This window comes from Fragaria vesca, linkage group LG3, assembly GCF_000184155.1.
Source record: "Fragaria vesca subsp. vesca linkage group LG3, FraVesHawaii_1.0, whole genome shotgun sequence".
Classification (NCBI taxonomy): Eukaryota; Viridiplantae; Streptophyta; class Magnoliopsida; order Rosales; family Rosaceae; genus Fragaria; species Fragaria vesca.
In genome coordinates this window covers 26297179-26314963 of record NC_020493.1, presented here as the reverse complement: position 1 = coordinate 26314963, position 17785 = coordinate 26297179, and the positions used below count along the sequence as shown (strand labels likewise).

At 37.2% G+C, this 17785-nt stretch overlaps 2 protein-coding genes across 2 annotated transcripts; both read right to left on the bottom strand.

Moving 5' to 3' along the window:
- Positions 1–4851: 4851 nt before the first annotated feature.
- On the bottom strand, positions 4852–12003 carry LOC101301088 (outer envelope protein 61, chloroplastic-like). Its single transcript, XM_004295088.1, has 11 exons — positions 11841–12003; positions 11527–11757; positions 10927–10983; positions 10709–10837; positions 10379–10456; positions 10128–10198; positions 9342–9391; positions 9054–9237; positions 7558–8248; positions 6809–6952; positions 4852–5452 (listed from the first exon to the last, which is right to left on the bottom strand). The coding sequence occupies exons 1-11, from the start codon at positions 11940–11942 to the stop codon at positions 5306–5308; spliced, it is 1884 nt and encodes a 627-aa protein (XP_004295136.1). The 5' UTR covers positions 11943–12003; the 3' UTR covers positions 4852–5305.
- A 1144-nt stretch (positions 12004–13147) lies between these two features.
- LOC101308361 lies at positions 13148–15585 on the bottom strand. The gene is made up of 6 exons (XM_004295113.1): positions 15098–15585; positions 14751–14836; positions 14236–14550; positions 13908–14129; positions 13677–13801; positions 13148–13598 (listed from the first exon to the last, which is right to left on the bottom strand). Exons 1-6 carry the CDS (start codon positions 15164–15166, stop codon positions 13414–13416), a joined length of 1002 nt encoding a protein of 333 aa, XP_004295161.1. The 5' UTR covers positions 15167–15585; the 3' UTR covers positions 13148–13413.
- Positions 15586–17785: the final 2200 nt, after the last annotated feature.

Sequence of the window (17785 nt, the reverse complement as noted above, 5' to 3'; positions counted from 1 at the left end):
AAGAGTCAGAGAAGCAGAGAGGGCGAGGGTGAGGGTGAGGGTGAGGGAGAAGATGAAAGTCATGAAACTGAGTGGAATACGTGTCAACCAATACCATTCATACACCTATCTATATAATTATATATTATATTTCAAATTTTGAAGGGGGCATTTTGTCAATTCTTCTGGCTTAGGTTTCGGAAAAAAAAAAATTATGATCAGAGGATGTCCAACAGCTTCCCTATTTTTTTGAACTTCACAATTTTAGAGAATATAGAGCTGTTTTTAGGTCCAACAGTTTTCCCATCTCATTCCCCAAAATGGGGATGGAGAAGAAAAAGAAGCTTTCATTCCCTAAATTTGCAACAAAGCCTTCCTTCCCTAAAATTAAATTCTTCACGTGCTCCAACGTATTTAAGACAATTATAAAATATTTTATTAGGTAGTTTATTGTTACAATGAAATATATAATGTTTTTTTGTTATAATTAATAATGATATATTATATTTTATTGTTGTATTAAATGCCGAAATCTCCAAAATGGAGAAGCTGCTGGATTTTGATCATAATTTTTTTTAGAGATTTTAGTTTTTGTTTCCCCATTTTGGAGAAATTTTGGGAAAGCTGTTGGAGATGCTCTTAGAGAGTTACCGTTTTATTTTTTTTCCGTTTACTGGACATATAACAAAATGAAAATTACATTGAGCCGACCCCAATGATTGCGTCGCTAGGCAACGGCTGCGTTGGTGGACGTGGGTCAAGAGGCGGCGATTAGGGTTTCAGCAATTTGGGTAGGGTTTAATATTGTGGGCTTCAGCCTCAACTTGTGAAGCTGATGTTGGGAGTGTGTTTCATGACTCGGGACAGGGCCTTGGGGTCGAGGCCCAAGTTTGGACTGAGTTAAGGAAATCATTATGTAGACTCAATAATTCAGCTTAGTTGTTGCAATGAGGTTGAAAAGAATTATATAGTTTTTTCATAGATTTATATTGTGTAGACTCGATAATTGAGCTTAGTTGTTTGTAATGAGGTCGCTTGTCAGTTAGTTCGGTAGCTTGTAGTTAGTATGTTGGCACAAGACGACGATTGATATATGTGCCTTATAGCCGTGAATAAGTAATGAAATTATCTGGCTTTTAAAAAATTAAAAAAATTATCTTTATCAATAGCTTTAAAATTTTGGACAAAAAACATTTAGAATCTAAGCAAAAACCCAAGAGAAAAATGTATTGTTCTGGTTTTATATTATTTACTTATTGTTGTTTAATTTTAGCTATTTACAGCTTTATGCTGAAATTAATTTTCTACCAATTTTCGGTAGGACGTAAAAGGCTTTGTACCGGTCTGTGCACCTTGTGTGCCTTTACTGCTCTAGGTAGGCACCGTTTCTTTTTTATTAGTCAAATAGTTGCAACCTCCTGGTGACAGCAGGATGAAACGTAGTGTTGTCAGGTTCATTTTCCTACGGCAACATAGTAGGAAAATTGTATTATTTGACATTAGGATATGTAATCGTGGTACATGTCTAGTGATCTTTCTATTATGTCATCACTGTGACACATAGAGTCACTATTAGAGTTATACTCATCCTCGATATTATTTCGGGTCTTTGTAATCAGGGGTTTAGGCTTCATGTTCTTCTCTCTTTTGTATTCGACCGTTTCATTAATAAAAACTTAAAGGTAGCCGCAAGACCCTTTTATTCAAATAAAAAAAACATTTAGAATCTTGCACGACAAAAAACAAACAAAAAATAGTACAATTTAATTTCTTGTACTGCAATAATTCAAGACTGAGTCATGGTAAGTCGTTGAGGTCATGATTGTCAAAGGCATATATAAATGGTAGTCTAATTATTTTACTTTTCAAGGACCTTTTCTCAATTTCTTTGATCAAAGGTGCCCTTCTTTTTTTACAACAAAATATGGACGTGAGTTGCACAAACAATAAAATTTTGCAATAATAAATAAATCTAAATTAGTAGACGTCGTTTGACTCTTCTATACATCTCTCGATAGATTATATGTTTTATTTGAAAGGAAGTGAAATTTACACTTTTAAATTGTAATTTGCATTCTCATTTCGTTTTTGGTCAAGATTTTCATTAGAGACAAAATTTGAGTCGGTAAAGACAAAACTTAAATTATCAAAAAAAGAAAACAATTTTTTTTTTTTTATAAAGGACATCATTCCAGTAAAACCTGAAAGTATGAGTACAACAACACACGACCCGCCAGCTTGGGCCCCAAAAAAAATGAATCATGCTAAAAACATTCAGAAAACTTAACACCTACGAACTAAACTTAAGCCAAACTAAACAAATTTGATGCCATAGACTATAGACGAGGGCGGCAAAAAATACATGTTAGATAAACCTAACTTATTCTCTTTCTCCCGGAACTACCTTACGCAGAGTCTCTCTCAGGAAGAACTAATTAACCTTCACCAAAGAATTCGTGGACACCACCACGGACGCCTCCTCATCATCAGCAGTATCCTCCAACACCCAGTGTCTTATGCGGAAAATTCTGCTATACCTGAGGGTATGCTATGCCTGCTGAATTCCATGACCAATTTTGAAACCAATCACCCTCTGCTGGACCCCACTGCTGAAACCCCTCCTTCTTTAGTGATAGGTATGCTATACCCTCAGGTATAGCAGACAAACCCGTCTTATGCACACCAAAAGACCTCTTCTTAGCTCTAGAAGGACCAGCATGAGCCTCCTCAATCTCGGTCACCTGCACAGCCCGACTCTTCTTGTTTTTGGAGCCACGGAGTCGACCTATCTTCCGTTTCTCGGTCGGTGAAACAGTGAGCTGCCCCCAGAGTGATTCAGAGCCATCTTCGGTGAAAATGGAAGCTCACAAGGTACCTCCACAGCTGCTCCTCCCCTTCACCTCGCCCTCTCTTTCCCATCGTCACCAACGCCATCTCCGCCCTTCACTCTAGAAATATTAGGGGCATCAATGGCAGGCAACTGGTAAGTATTAGTGATCGCAGGGCTAGGCAGCGCTACCGGAGGACTGGAAACGCGCTACGGCGCTAGTTGTGCAGCCAAGTCTGCTGCTGAGATACCAGGCAACAAAAATGATAGAGTAGGAAGGGCAGAGCTACCACCAGGGTTGATGAAGGTGTTAATGCTAGGTGATCTCGCAAAAGGGTTAGAACCCGAAGACAAGCTGCTCCCGGCCATCCTCAACTGCCACACTGCACCGCCTGGTTTCAAGCTAAGGGTTAGGGTTTAGAGAAAGCCTAACCGCTCCTCCATATTGTGGTACCAACACCAGTGGACCGCCGCAGCCCTCACTTGTGTGCTCTAACAGATCGTGCACTCTGCAAAAGCCTACCGTTCGATCATAAATAAAGCGGAGCTTCACCGGAAATCTCTCGGACCCAAACTTGAATGGAATCTCCCCGAAAGCTTCCATCATCAGATCACTCATCTTGCTGTGAAGAACCCTAACCCTAGCTCGGGTTCCTCTCTTGATCATCTTATCCACGCGATCCACATACCCTAGTGTGAACTCGACTTTCTCCGCCGCCTCCTATGTCATGAGTTTCGGTGGGAGGCCCTTGATGTCCCCCCAAACCGAGAATGAATCAATCGGAACCATCACTGCATCCTACAACCCATCATACTCTGTCTGCAAAAATAAATAGAGATCATCCATAAAACCATGGACCTCCTTCAATCAGATTCTTGCGCTCATTCTCACGATTGAAACGGAGGATGAATCGATCCGCCTGAGCCCGCATCTGTAATCGGTTATGCAGATCCCAAACAGAGGTAAGAGTACCGATTTCAACACGAGGTTCAGGGATCTTGCGTTTGAGAGTGAACAACTGTCCTGCAACAAAGAAATATTGGGGCGCGGCAGTCGACCGAACAGGAGATGGTTGGTCACCATCATGGATGGCCAATGAAGAGGCCAACCGTTGAGAAACCTCATCAGACATGATGCAAATGACGTGGAGGTGCGAAGCTGCAATGCAAACCAAGGAAACCGTAGAGAGAGAGTGGCTAACTTTGGGTGGGGCAAGCTCTTTTATTCTGGTTCACAGTTTCTCTTGGCTATATGGTTCATTCGGAGGGGGAGATTGAGCTTCAAGAAATAGTGAATTGTCTTATCAATACACAAATGTATCTCCCAGGAATTTCAATTGCGCTTATATTCAGAACTTAAGAAAAAGTAAAAAGTTAAAAACCAAAAGAAAAAACCATGTAGTGTGGAATAGTCCGGTAATTTCCAACATACATTGTATCATTTGTATGGGTGTGTGTTACATAACCTAACTAAGGTTAAATCCCCCAATCAAAAGAAATAAAAATTAAATAAAATATGTGGATTGTAAAATAAAAAGTGTGGATGTTACTCCGTCTTTTTTAAATGGTCATTCAAAGGAAAACAAATACTGGGCCGGGTCTGTAAGGTCTGCTCTATCTGGGCTGGTCTTGGACCTTGGTGAATCAAGGCTGCTGCTATTGGGCTTTGGAGCTGGATGGCTGCTGGCAGTGTATGAGGTTAGCCCACAGGGCTTGGGCGTCCCTTAGAACTTCCGAGTTGTACCTAGACTAACGATGGATGGTTATTTCGTTTTAATTCTTGAATTGTATCTAGACGTACATAAATTGAGATCTCTAGGTGACTGATATTTCTCTTTTAAGGAATTAGATAGAAATAGCTAGAAATCATTTGTCGTAGGTTCTTTATTTGAACGCATTTTACAACGAGGGTTACATGTTATTTGTAAAAGATTGTGTCATACATTGATGAAGTTTTTCTCTATGTTCCTAAAAATATAAAAAGCCAAAAAAATAAGAAAATTAGAATATGAAAACAAAGAAAAAAAAAAGAGAATTTATGGGTGAATTGGTCATCTCTTTTTTTTTTTGGTCTGAGCTATGTTTCCTATGTTTCCCATAGGGCAGCATATCGATCAGGCTGTTATATCCTACCAGTTGAACCAGATGAACCGGTAGGCTGAAAATTGTTGTTCATATCACAAGTCAATCTCATTTAGATCCCACAACCGACGGTAATGCAAATTATCTCGCAAATGCATGTTCTTTTTACAGTAATTCCAACTACAAAATGTCTTATAAAAAAAATCAACAAATTGCTACAACTAGCGACCTAGGTACAAAACTCAAAAAGGACATCAAGGGTATCATCATTACCCTCCTTTCCCCCTGTCCACATTCTTTTTCTTCCTTTTCTCAGCACCCCAGATGCATTTCCCAGGACATATTAGCTTTCAACAATACTTGGCTAAAGTTTTGGACTTTGAATGGATCTTTCATGACCATGAGCATTATCACAATCTACCCACCGATGTATCCCAAGCGGTGAAGGATTACTGCTAGAATGAGCATTACTATTGCCAAAATTAAACCTGATTTCCCCAGAAGCCAATTCTTTGTTTTCCTTGCACCTTCCACTCCTCTTTGTACCCTATCCATCCATTGCATCTGCAACAAGAAGTTATACAAGATAAAAAAACATAATTGCAAGAAAGGATAGAGTAAAATCAGAAAAGAGCCGAGAAAATATTACATGAAAATGACACTCGTACAATTTGGGTCAAAAACTCGTGAAGTTTCATAGAACTTCTCTTACAGATCGAATAAACTAGCCTAAGCTTGTGCATGCTCATAATTGAAGATATACCTGACTATGAACTAGGACTTACTCCCACACCGGCCACCATCCTGGGTGCTTTGTGTCAACCACTTACTAGTACTGTGTCTAGACACTTGATGAACAGGTAGCATCTACTTTGGTTCTAACGTTTTGGCTTTATTTATATTTTAGTCCTGTGTTACCAGTATGGCCAAATTAGATGATGCCAAATTTCATTTACTGTTGAAATCACAACATGAGTTGTTAATGAAGGGGCTCTACCGCTCTACTCAATTCTAACAAGCGTTGGTCAAGTGCATAGTGAAAAGAGTCCTTATACTGGCTGTTACAGTGTCATTTTCAGTGGCTATTTTAGGTTATTTGTTGGCAGTTACCAAAATAAAATACCAGAAATCATATTGACCAAAAATTCAACTTAATAACAAATGAATGTTACTGATACTCAACCAAGACACAGACCACAAATTATTTTGACCCTTAAAGGAAGATATAGTTCTGACAGCCTCACAAGCTAATCAGATCAACAATACAAAACCTCCTTCAAGGAAGATCTAGTTCTAACAACATAGGCCTTCCTTCTCCCAAAAAATAGAAGAAAAACACGGAGCATAGACTGATGACCAATCTAATGGACAACACAAAACTTAATAAGCTAATCACATCTTTTCCTTACATAGTATGTATAAGCTTTTGATATAAACATGTGCATTCTCCTACAAAATGGACCAAGGTCCACTAATATTAACACTAGCACCATACCTCTCCAAAAAAATTGCGAAATCAGGTCTTGAAAAGACCTGTGATGGTATGAAAAAGTGAACTGAACTAAAGTCCCACTTTCTGAAAAACAGAGATTCTAATGGAATATGCAATCTTATTCAGACACAACAAAAGGCCATAAAACTCATTGATCAAAATAGTAAGATTTCTGTCCTCTCCCTTTTTACCGAGGGAAGGAGTCAATGATAATCTAATTCAGAACTATAGCAATAAACGTCCATGTATATAACTATAGTCTACCTGAATAACAGAACAAGTCTTGGCAAAGTATGACAAAAAACCAAAAGCAAATTAAGTGGCATAAGACATATAATAGTATAGAATGGTTGGACACTCAGACTTTTAACACGAGTATAAAGGAAACAAACACACTGAAGCCTATAGTCAATTGGGCAGGAAGTTACCATTTTGTCCAAGGACTCTGGGGACAAAGAAGACATTGCTTGATGAGCTTTTTCCGCATCTTCCCGAGAAAGATTCAAACCAAATTGCTGACTCATGTTTGCCATCATGTCTGGACTCATATTCTTCATCATTGATGACATCATCTGCCAGAAACAGAACAAAGTTAAAACAAAAAAGGTGGGGGACTTATGAACATGCATCAGTCCATCATTGATCAAAATTTGAGGTACAAATCTCTTCTAGTCAAACATAAATAAGGAGTTATGGACACATTTGGGAATCTAAATAATAGCATCAGGATATGATGTATATACAATTTGAAATTGTAATTCTTATTTGGAAGCACCAGATAAACAATGCCCACAAGTATTCTTCAAAATCTTGATTGAGACCCTTATATAAAGTAAACTGTTTATGGCTTTGCACTATTAGTGTTGTGACTTTTGACAATTATCCACCATTGGACCAAAAAAAAAACATTGATTATCCCGGTGGTGCTCTTTTGTCCATTTTGGACCAGGTAATTTTATAGCTGCAGCTGGAAAGGGAGGTGTGGGCCACTCAGAAGATCCATATAGAATTATATTCCTTCTATACCCTGTTCCTAACAAGATGTTAACAGGAAAAAATTCAAAAGAACATGCATGCAAACTTTGGAAGGAAAAGACATACAAAACAAAGCATAATGTTTTGATATATATATATATATATATATATGACTATTTTGGTTGCACAAATTAGAACAAACCTGCCGCATTGCAGGATCTTTCATTTGGTTTCTCATTTGTTCTTGTACATCAGTAACAGAGGCAGGGAAGCTCGACTGAGGAGTACTTCTCACATTTGGCAATACTCCATCAGAACTACTTGCACCTTCATTATGAGCCACATTCACAGCAGAATTTTCACGGCTTTCTGAATACTTCGACGAACTTTGTCTGTTAGCATTTAATGATGCTGGTGTCGGATATGAGTCTCTTCCTGTCATAGAAGATGCCATTTCAAACATTTTCTGAAGCTCTTCAGGGGGCATTTTGCTCATCATATCAGACGCAGTTTTAAGCATGTCTGGAGACAAATTTGGTGGAATTGATCCAGGTTTAAAATTGTCCAAGTTAGACGGCGGTGTTGATAAGCCCTTCCCTTTCGAAGCCATTTCAAACATTTTCTGAAGTTCCTCTGGTGGCATATTACTCATCATATCAGATGCAGTTTTAAGCATATCTGGTGACAAATTTGGTGCACCTCCCTTGAGAAATGGATTATCTCCTTCAAATGAGGATGCCATTTCAATCATTCTTTTCAGTTCTTCCGGTGACATTTTGCCTATCATACTTGAAGCAGTCTTAACCATGTTAGCAGGAACCTCCTCGGATTTTCCAGAACTTAAAGCAGCAAGAGTATCCGGATCAGCATTTGAGATAAAATTTTGGAATGATCTGTAAACCAGGCAAAAAAGCAAAATGTTATATGAATTCATTCTAGATACTATGTATACTATATAACCAGGCCCTCGTTTGGGGAACACTGGCTTCACCAAATTTTGATTCACAATACCAGTTATACAAAATATACCAAAAATAGCCAACAAATATAGAAAGGGATAAATGTACAAGATATAAACAGAAAGCAGGACACTACCAGTTAACTTCACAGCATCACCCGCAAAAAAAAAAAAAAGAAAAAGAAAAGCTGATACAGTTGCTAGTGTTATATTAATAAATGAATAGAGAATTCAAAAGATGCATGACTAGACGATAAAAGCTTTCATGATCACAAAAGTAGTACACAAGCAAAAAAATTGATCAGTATTATGTTTACATATAAAACATCACAAGTGGATTTATTTCAGTTTGCAAAATTACTGAAAAAGACAGTTCCGGGTGGGTATCGTACGAAGTTAATTTAGATGCACTTCATATTGTCGCATAGCTCCATTCTCATCTTGTCAGACATCAAGTAAAAACATCTTCTTTAAGGGATTTAATTATTAGAAGTCCAAGTAAAATACTGTAAAACATCATCTCTAAGATGCGCATGAACATGTACATGTATAAGCTTGCACAACAAAATACAGAATGTAAATCACATCTGTGGTGTAAACAAATCTACGAAGAAAGTTTGTCACCTTTGACCACCACTAGACTTCATATGATTCCTTTTTCGTTTTCCACATTTACAACTCAAAAAGTCCACGTTTTAAGAAGAAAAAGTCAATTGTGATCAATCCTTCATAACACAAACCTCAGAGTTGCTGGGTCATTTTTCAAAGCCTCCAAACGCTCTGAATTGTTTGACGGTACCCCAGAGTCAGCTGCAATTTGAGTCTTGGGAATATCTCTGGTTTCATGTAGTTTTGTAGATGATCTTTTACGGTTGGAAGAAGGGACAGTTTCAACTTCTTCAGTTATTTCTTCAATCACCAGTCCTATAATATAAACCATATTCAATATTCTACCGAGGATTTCAAATCTGGCACATTTTTTTTCCTGAAAATTCGGAGAAAACATAAAAGGATGAAAAACAACATACTTCTTGGTGCAGACACACTGCCCTCTGTACCCAATTTTTCCTTCGCATCCCTGTAACAACAAATGATCATTTTTAATCAGGATAATCACCTATCATTTTGTGTGACAACTTGCAACCATATTCTAACAAATGCTGAAAAAGACAGGAGTCGACATCAATCAGTACTCTTAACTCATTTTTACTATTTTAGCCAGAATACCCCACACCCGCTATGATGTGCTCAAAACTAGAGCCACCTCTAGGTAAGAACCATGAGCCTCCTGGTTCAAACCCAGACCACAAGGGAACTGACAGTGAGCCCAACCATTCCTATTATGCCCTCATTTGTAAACATTGACCTTAATATCTAAAATATAGCAAACAATATAATAAGTTAGAATAGAGCATCAATAAATAATCAAGAAGAAAAATGTTTATATCTACCAAGCTCTAATCTCTATGGACAAATAGGTCAGCAGGCAGTTTTTGGCAATATACAGAGAGGTGGTAGAGGTAGAGTGTATCAGAATCACAAGTGAGCGTGGTACTGAACCCAACCTTCATCCGAGTTGGGAATTCATGGTAGCAGTCGCAAACTTCCATCCAAGTATTAAACAAAACATTGAAATAATAACAGTTTATGGGTCACCGCTCAAACAATCCTATACTTCAGTCGGCTAGTTTTAACTATGCCTTGTATAGAAAATACATATGCAGCATATTTAAGTACATTTAGGAAACACACAAGGATCTCCTCTATCTAAAGAAAAACAAAACGAATAAAAAAACTAAGAAGTGTTATGTTACCTTAGAACATCTGCAATAGTTTCATCATCAGGGGAAACTTCATGTGCCATGCTCAGGTCAGATATGGCCTCCTAAAGATGCAAAAATTAGCATCACAAAATTGCAATAGATATACAGAAAATTGTGTAAACCGAAATAACTTGTTATTAATACTCTTGGAAGTGACAATAAAATTCCGAGACCAAAAAGGTATCAAAAGATAGTTCAGAAATATCTGCTAAGAAATGACACAAATATATAAACATACTCACTTCCAATTGACCCAGTTCTTTATATGCTTGACCTCTCCGGTAGAGAGCTTTGACATTTTGTGCATCATATGCCAGTACCTGAAGTAATAAAGTAAAATGGTTAAGCTCGACGAACTTAGGTTGCAAACAAGGAAAGAATGAAGTACTAATGAAGATTGATGTTTGTCAAATATGTGTGTGATGACCCACAGATCTTTACACGAGGTCATTAGCAATTAAAAACATGGAGAAGCATTATGCTAACTTCCTACGATATATAATTCCCTAATGACACCTAATTATCATATAGTATTATTTAAGCCAAAAGACACTATTGGTTTCCTCATATACCTCAGAACCTTCTTTTATACATTCATCATACTGCCTTGTTTTCAAGTAACATGACATTAAGTTGAGTGAGCATGCCATCAGAAGTGATTTCCCTTTAGAGGACGGGATGCCATTCAAGTTTGTCTTTGCCTGAGATTTTAGACAAAATATAAAAAGTTAGAGAGATAATACTTTGGCTATCAAAAGTTAAAGAAAAAAAGTATTATTATTACACGTACAAGTACGTATTTCTGCGAGGCATCATTGAATTTTCCTTGGCTGTGAAGTGCATTTCCCTGCAGATTTGATACACAAAAGGATAAAGACGGGAAGATATTAACACACAAGTAAAACACATGAGCAACCTAAAAGATGAAATGTTTATCCTTTCCTAAGAATTGAAAGAAACATCTGAACTTTCCAGACTAACCCGAACCAAGGTCTTAAAGTGGGTTAACTCCTGTTCAGGTGGTTCACTTGGATATTTCACCCATTTAAACCAGGAGAATTTAATATGTATAGCTACATATTTAAAAGCATACAAATGAACCCCTTTTTTTCAAAGGTGATGGGTTGCCTATCAAAGTTATTTTCCGGAACACTTTATGGATTCTATAGTGTATTATACAAATGATTTCATCAGAAAAAATCCCCAATAAAGAAGAGCACAAGCACGGGACGCATAGCACTGAAATCACAATTTTGGTGGGACTTGTTCATCCTACACTGTTTTATGCTGCTTTACATAGAAGCTGTAAATTTAATTATACCATAATGTAGCACGAACATCACTTGTAATTCCTGAGACGGAAACAAAAAAGAAGAGTTGTATGAATTACCTGATTCTTGAGCATCTGAGCAGCATTCAAGTTGTAACTGACTTGAGCATCAACACGTGCATGCATAGCGGCTATCTCCTCAGGCGAGGCACTAGCAATCTTGTCACCAATCTCAGCCATCTCTTCAGGGCGCGTGTGCTTCAATTGCTCTGCAGCCAGTTTCAAATCTTCAGGCCTCATGTTCTTCATGCTCTCGGATGCCATCTTCATCAATTCTGGATTAGCCATCATCTGCAATGCCACTACAAATTATAACAACACACCACTTGACTCAAAGTATTGAAACTCTCAAACAAATAAAAAGAAATCCCCACCTGCTGTTGCATCCGGGCGAAATCGGCGGGGGACATCCGACTCATCTGCTCCTGAGCAAGTTTCATCAATTCTGGATCCATCATATTCATGCCGTTGAACATTTTGACTTACAAAAGCAATCGGAAAATTGTGGACTTGCGAGGAGAACTGATTTGGTGGAGGTTAAATAGGAAGGAAGAGGATGGCAACAAAATAAGGGTCTCGATGGGAGCCGGTCGCCCACCAAATCTGAATAAATCTTCTTCTCTCTTCTTTATTTCTGTTCCGGAAACAAAACCCAGTAAAACGATGTGTCGTAACTACAACTCTCGAATCTGATTAACTTACTTTACTACCCCTCTAACTTACTTTATCACCCACGATGACGTGGCTTACAATTTTCGGCTACTTTTTTTATTTTATCATCGTCGGCGTCATACTTTTATCAGTTTTATGGCCGATTGGTCATTTTCTTTGTAGATTTTGAAAACTCATCTCAGGTTTTGAAATCTTAGGTCCGGAATGATCATTTTGTTCATGTTATCATTTTTCTATTTTGAAAGAGGAAGTAGATCGAAACCTAAGACCAAAATCTTTTACCCTGTGCTCATGTTATTATAACTGTGACATCAGGAGATTGAACATACATCTTGGATAAAACCATTTAACTCTACATGACAGATAGCGAAGTGAGCAAGTCAAAAACACATGTCAGACACGAACTCTTGTCTAGCGCTCTCAACATGCCTACTTTTGGTTCTCAATGTATTGTAATACAAGATGTGTTCGGACTTCCCTATTTGGGGCATATCTGGTTTCATTTCTATGATTTGTTCATCTAACTTACGCCTAAATGTTTTCCATGCACCTCACTCGTAAGGAGAGGTATACAGTTTACTTTAACTTGCCAGCGGTTTAGTGCAATAAAATTTATGTGATATTGTTACTTCGTATGATAAACAAACAATGGTAATTTTTGTTTTCTCCTCTCAAATCGTTCAAATTACCAACCTATTCAAGTATGCTCTTGTTTGTAGGCTCGAACAGCCTTGATTTCAAGACGAGCAAGACAGGGAGACGAAAGCGATATTTCGGCACGTTTCTCCCAATAAGTTAAAGGAATATTCAAACCATCAAAACGTACAAGTAGAGGAGAACTTTCTAACAAACCTATTCCCCATTAGTTCATTACACCATCAGCTTTGACATTTTTTCTTATTACTTATTTAATCCAGTTTTCTAAAACGTTTGTCGTCGTCGATTATACACAATTGTCCTTAACAGCCTTCACTAGTTTGAGCTCCTTGAGCTAAAACGTTGCAATTTGAAAGCAATCTAGTACTAATTGGCCATTGACTAGAAGGAAATGTAAATAAATACATGATAAAAATAAACAAACACACACAAATAAACAAGGCTAGTACTAACAAGTAGCAAAAAAAAAGTAGCAACTTTCTTACACCCCTCCACTGATTCCATCAGCATCCTCAGGTTAAACTACAAGATTAATCACGGATTACAAAGAAAACGACACTACTGCACATTTTGTTTTGGTGAAAGAACAAAAATACATATTAGTTAATCACCAAACCACTAATGAGATTCAGAACCACAATGCACATTGTTGCTCAATGGACTAACTGGACTCTCTGTATTACAGGTTAAGGGGTTTGCCAGGTCTTTCTCACCTCCGCGGGCATTACCATTTGTTAATGGGGGAAGACTGCTTCCCCCTAAATACTCCCCACAAATAAAGCTTTGTCTGGAATCCTGCAATTCTATCTATTAAAATTCTCCACAAGAGCTATAAAGGTTACCAATTTGAAAGAGAGTGCGCAAAAGAATTTAGGACTTACTTTGAATATGCTCAGGCAGTACAATTGAAGTGAAGACTAAGAGCTCAGTGTTATCCAGCACTGCCCTCATAGCAAGATCCTCCTGGATCATGCTAACAACTAGGTTGTCAAAATCCATCTCATTACTATACCAATAAAAAAAATTAAAAATTTAGAAAAGGAGAGCAATTCACAAGTCTTAAAAAACCAACATGAAAAATATAGGAACAATGCTATTATCATATCCATTACCTTTCGCTGGCAGGAAAAAAATAAAGAGCAATACTATGATCACTCGGTCCGGAGCTCTGAAATGCCTTTGGCCACACATCAACCCTACAAACCAAATCTGGAAACAGCATCATCGGTAGCAATTTCGCCTCTTCAAACACTTTAGCACATGCTAAGCTTGAGAGATGGGCTACAAGGCCACTAATGATGCTGAAGTCTTTGTTCATTATGCTTAGACTTCCCCTGTGGCAGTAAACAAAACCAACTCAGGAACTTAACCTGCAACAGATGTTTTTGTACAAGTTCACATTAAACTCAAAATACGGGAAAAGGGTAAAATTCGCCGTACCTCCAAGTTAGATCAATAATAGGCTGTGCAGCAATATAACAGTCTTCATTGATTTCTGAAGGGTCGCTAGCAGCTAATTGAAGGGTCTTTACAGATGCGGCCAAATCATGGGAGGAATTGACCTGATCTTCACTGCCCTTAGCCTTGTGTTCAGGAGGGTTACCTTCACATATCTGAACCTTGGTTTTAGCCACAGACCCAGTGAGTTTCTTTCTATTACTCTTCTTTTTAAACCTCTTCCTCTTCTTGCAATCGTCACAAACCCAGGTAAAATCGTCCTCATAATATTTTACTGGTATCACATCAAGGCAATAACTGGAGAGATGAAAAAAGGAGTGATGAGTTGATCAGCCATCCATACAAAAATTAGAATGATTATAGGACAATTCATATAGTTTTAATAACCAGAACATACATTTTGTTTATGATAATGCAGTAATTAAATAACAGTAATATAATTTCTTTTTATAATTAAAATATATATAAAGCATAAGCAGAATGGGAACGAGCCATACACATGTTGTGCACTATCTTGACACCTTGGACAGTTTACCATAACCTGAACAAAGCCTCTATCACCACATGTTAGACAGACAGTTACCTGCAAAAACCGCACGTAGCACATTTTAGCATCCTTATGCTTTGTTCATAGGTAATTTATCACCAAAATAACAACTAACAATTATATAATCAAATTAGAAAGCCCCACAGCCCAAATCCAGATGTATATGAATTACTTCATATCTGGATGCATCGAAGCAACCAAAATTATGACCTTAAGATTCAAGTGTTGCATAAGCTCACCCCATTAAATCTGTAATCATATAAATAGTTTGCACGTACAAACGTAGATATATCATACATGTATAAGCTCTGTACTCCGAACTGCCGAAGCGGAACTGGGTCCGAATCTCAACGACAGGAGGCACATTTCAAAAAAAAAAAAAAAACGGAAGAGAGAGAAGAAGAAGAAAGGCTAGGTGTATAAGTAGTTGCCCATGACTCAAGAAGAAACATCAGGGTACCATTACCCAACATTGACTGCTTCACTTTCAAGTTTCAACCACAGATTGGTTGCTGACAGTAACATCGGCCAAGACTCAAGTTTAGCCAAAGACAGCATGTCGAAAGTAGAAACATTATGTTCCTGATACAATTGAAACATTGTTGGATAAACCAAACAATTCTTCTGTGCCGGTGGTCTGCTACATTGTGGAAACATGAGCTATCATGTTCTGACATTTGAGAAATTGGAACTGTTACCAACAAGTCAATCTCCAATGTTTGGTACTTATTTACTAAAGATGAGTAAATTTACACTTGCCAAATCACAATTTCACACCTTTATTTCAGAGATGGTGAATCCTGAATTACCCTTGACCCTTTTGACCTCCAGCCAATGCCTCCTTTTGAGTTGATCAACGGTTTTAAAACTTTATCCCAATTTCCCAACTATTCCTTGGTACAACTCAAGTTCCTACACAGAACTTCACGATCTCTAGATTTATACATCTAATGAAGGATATCAAATTCCAGCAGAACATCAATTTATAAGGTCAAATATAAGATCGTACAACAGCAAAAAGACATTAAATTGACTTCGTAGGGTAAAAGATGAATGAATATATATGGACACAACAAACAGAAATTCCATATCTTCCTGTATGTGTCTTTAGAACTTAATGTTTTAAAAACAGATAGCAAGACTAAAAGTCTGACAAAGACAATCATATGCATCAAGCACAATACAGTGTGCTATGTGGTGTAAGGGAATAGAATCTGAAGGTGGCAAACAAGAGATGAAGATGAGAAAACTGACACCTAATAAAAATGTTCGCTTAATGAGTACTTCAAAAGCTATGATTCTAGCTATAGGATTTGTTAAGAAGAGGCTAGATAATCAGTATTGTTGCTTTTAAAGAAATACAATAAATGGTAGAGTAGAAGGCAAAGGGTAAAAGGAAAACTTTTATTGCGCTAATCTTTTAGTATGTAACTAACACGAGTCCAGGAAAACAAAAGACGATAGGATAGAAGGAGAACGAAGGTGAAAGTGGTATATGGACTGTCTAAACAGCCCTGAATATTTAACCACCTGAGGTCAATATACCAAGTTATAGCTCAATATTTCACAATGCATAGAGAAAAAGAAACCTAAAGACCTTGAATCCTTCACATCATACTAGTTAATCCCTCCAAAGACAACATTCTGCCTCTATCAGTCAACCTATTAGAGAAAAACTATACTGAGATAGTTTCTTTCACAACCTTATAAACACATAAGAGAGCTAAATAGTTTGAAACATATCATAAAGCATAGAACTGCACATAAGAAATATCCTTAATCCTCTAGTCACACAGTCAACAAGCTATAACTACAGAGATCCCAATTCCCACAATGAAATTTAATATCTTCAAACTATCTTCATTTCAGTATAAAAACACAACTTTCACAACAGAAAAAGTAAAAGCATGACAACAATCAACAAAGTACAAATTAAAACACACTCTTTAACAATTCTCTTTCAAAAACCCAACTTAAACAAAGCAAAAAGAATCCAACTTTCCTAACCTCGGCCTCACAGTCCCTCTAACACTTTCAAAAGCCCTAAAATCACGCAAACAATTCATCTCTATTTGATCAGAAACCCAAAAAAAGTTCCATCCATAAATAAATTAATCAGAAACAAAACCAAAACCCAAGAAACAGAAAATGAAACGTACCATGGTGGCGATCGGCTTCTCAAGGATGAGAATTCCGGCGAATTAAGAGCCGAAATCAAATTTGGTGGAGGAAATTTTGGGATTCTGTAAAACCCTAAATCCCGAATCGAGAAGGCGTTTTATTTTATATTATTATATATTGTGGTTCTGGTGTTAGAGAGCGTTAACACTTTGACACTGATGATGAGTTGGAGACGGAGACGGAGACGGAGAGTGTTAAATAAACGGATGAAGACACCAAATAATGCGGCATGTGCCACTTCATTTATTTTAATTCTATTAGGTTTCCAACATGTATTTCTGATAAATTAACTCTGGCTAAAATAAAAATCAGCAATTATTTATAATAAATGAATAAAAATAGAAATAAAAATATTTCTTAAAATAAATTTGTTTGTTTGTCTTCCCAATCTCTCATATCATCTATGGTTCTGAGACTTTAAAAAAGAAATTGACACCACTTGATCACTTGATGGCATGGAACAATTCTGCAGCTTATGTATTTAGCCATGGCCATGTCTAACCAGGAACAAATTTGGCTGCTATTGGCATGACCCATATCTATGGGTATAACAGACATCAAATCTGGGCATCAAAAATGTAGATAGCCACAACCCAGACATGGGATCATCTTCTAAATCAATTTGGTATTTTATTTTAAGTGTGTTTTTCTTAAGGGTGGTGTTATTAACACACTCATTTTTGCTATTAACATACCCCTATATGATGAAAATCAATCATCAATCAAATTCAAGTAGCAAGTTTGTAAATAAAATAAAAATTAGTGGATAGGAAAATAGATAGTGTTAATAGCAAAAAATGGTGT

What these genes read in the sequence shown, in the direction of transcription:
- LOC101301088 (XM_004295088.1), bottom strand. Translation starts at nt 11,942, where the DNA reads ATGTTCAACGGCATGAATATGATGGATCCAGAATTGATGAAACTTGCT. An exon ending in CCTCGCAGAAATACGTACTT is followed by an intron (nt 10,838 to 10,926) that starts GTACGTGTAATA and finishes CTAAAATCTCAG; the next exon opens with GCAAAGACAAACTTGAATGG. An exon ending in AAGAACTGGGTCAATTGGAA is followed by an intron (nt 10,199 to 10,378) that starts GTGAGTATGTTT and finishes TTGCATCTTTAG; the next exon opens with GAGGCCATATCTGACCTGAG.
- LOC101308361 (XM_004295113.1), bottom strand. Translation starts at nt 15,166, where the DNA reads ATGTGCCTCCTGTCGTTGAGATTCGGACCCAGTTCCGCTTCGGCAGTT. An exon ending in CAAGATAGTGCACAACATGT is followed by an intron (nt 14,551 to 14,750) that starts GTATGGCTCGTT and finishes TCATCTCTCCAG; the next exon opens with TTATTGCCTTGATGTGATAC. An exon ending in ACTGCCTGAGCATATTCAAA is followed by an intron (nt 13,599 to 13,676) that starts GTAAGTCCTAAA and finishes TTTAATAGATAG; the next exon opens with AATTGCAGGATTCCAGACAA.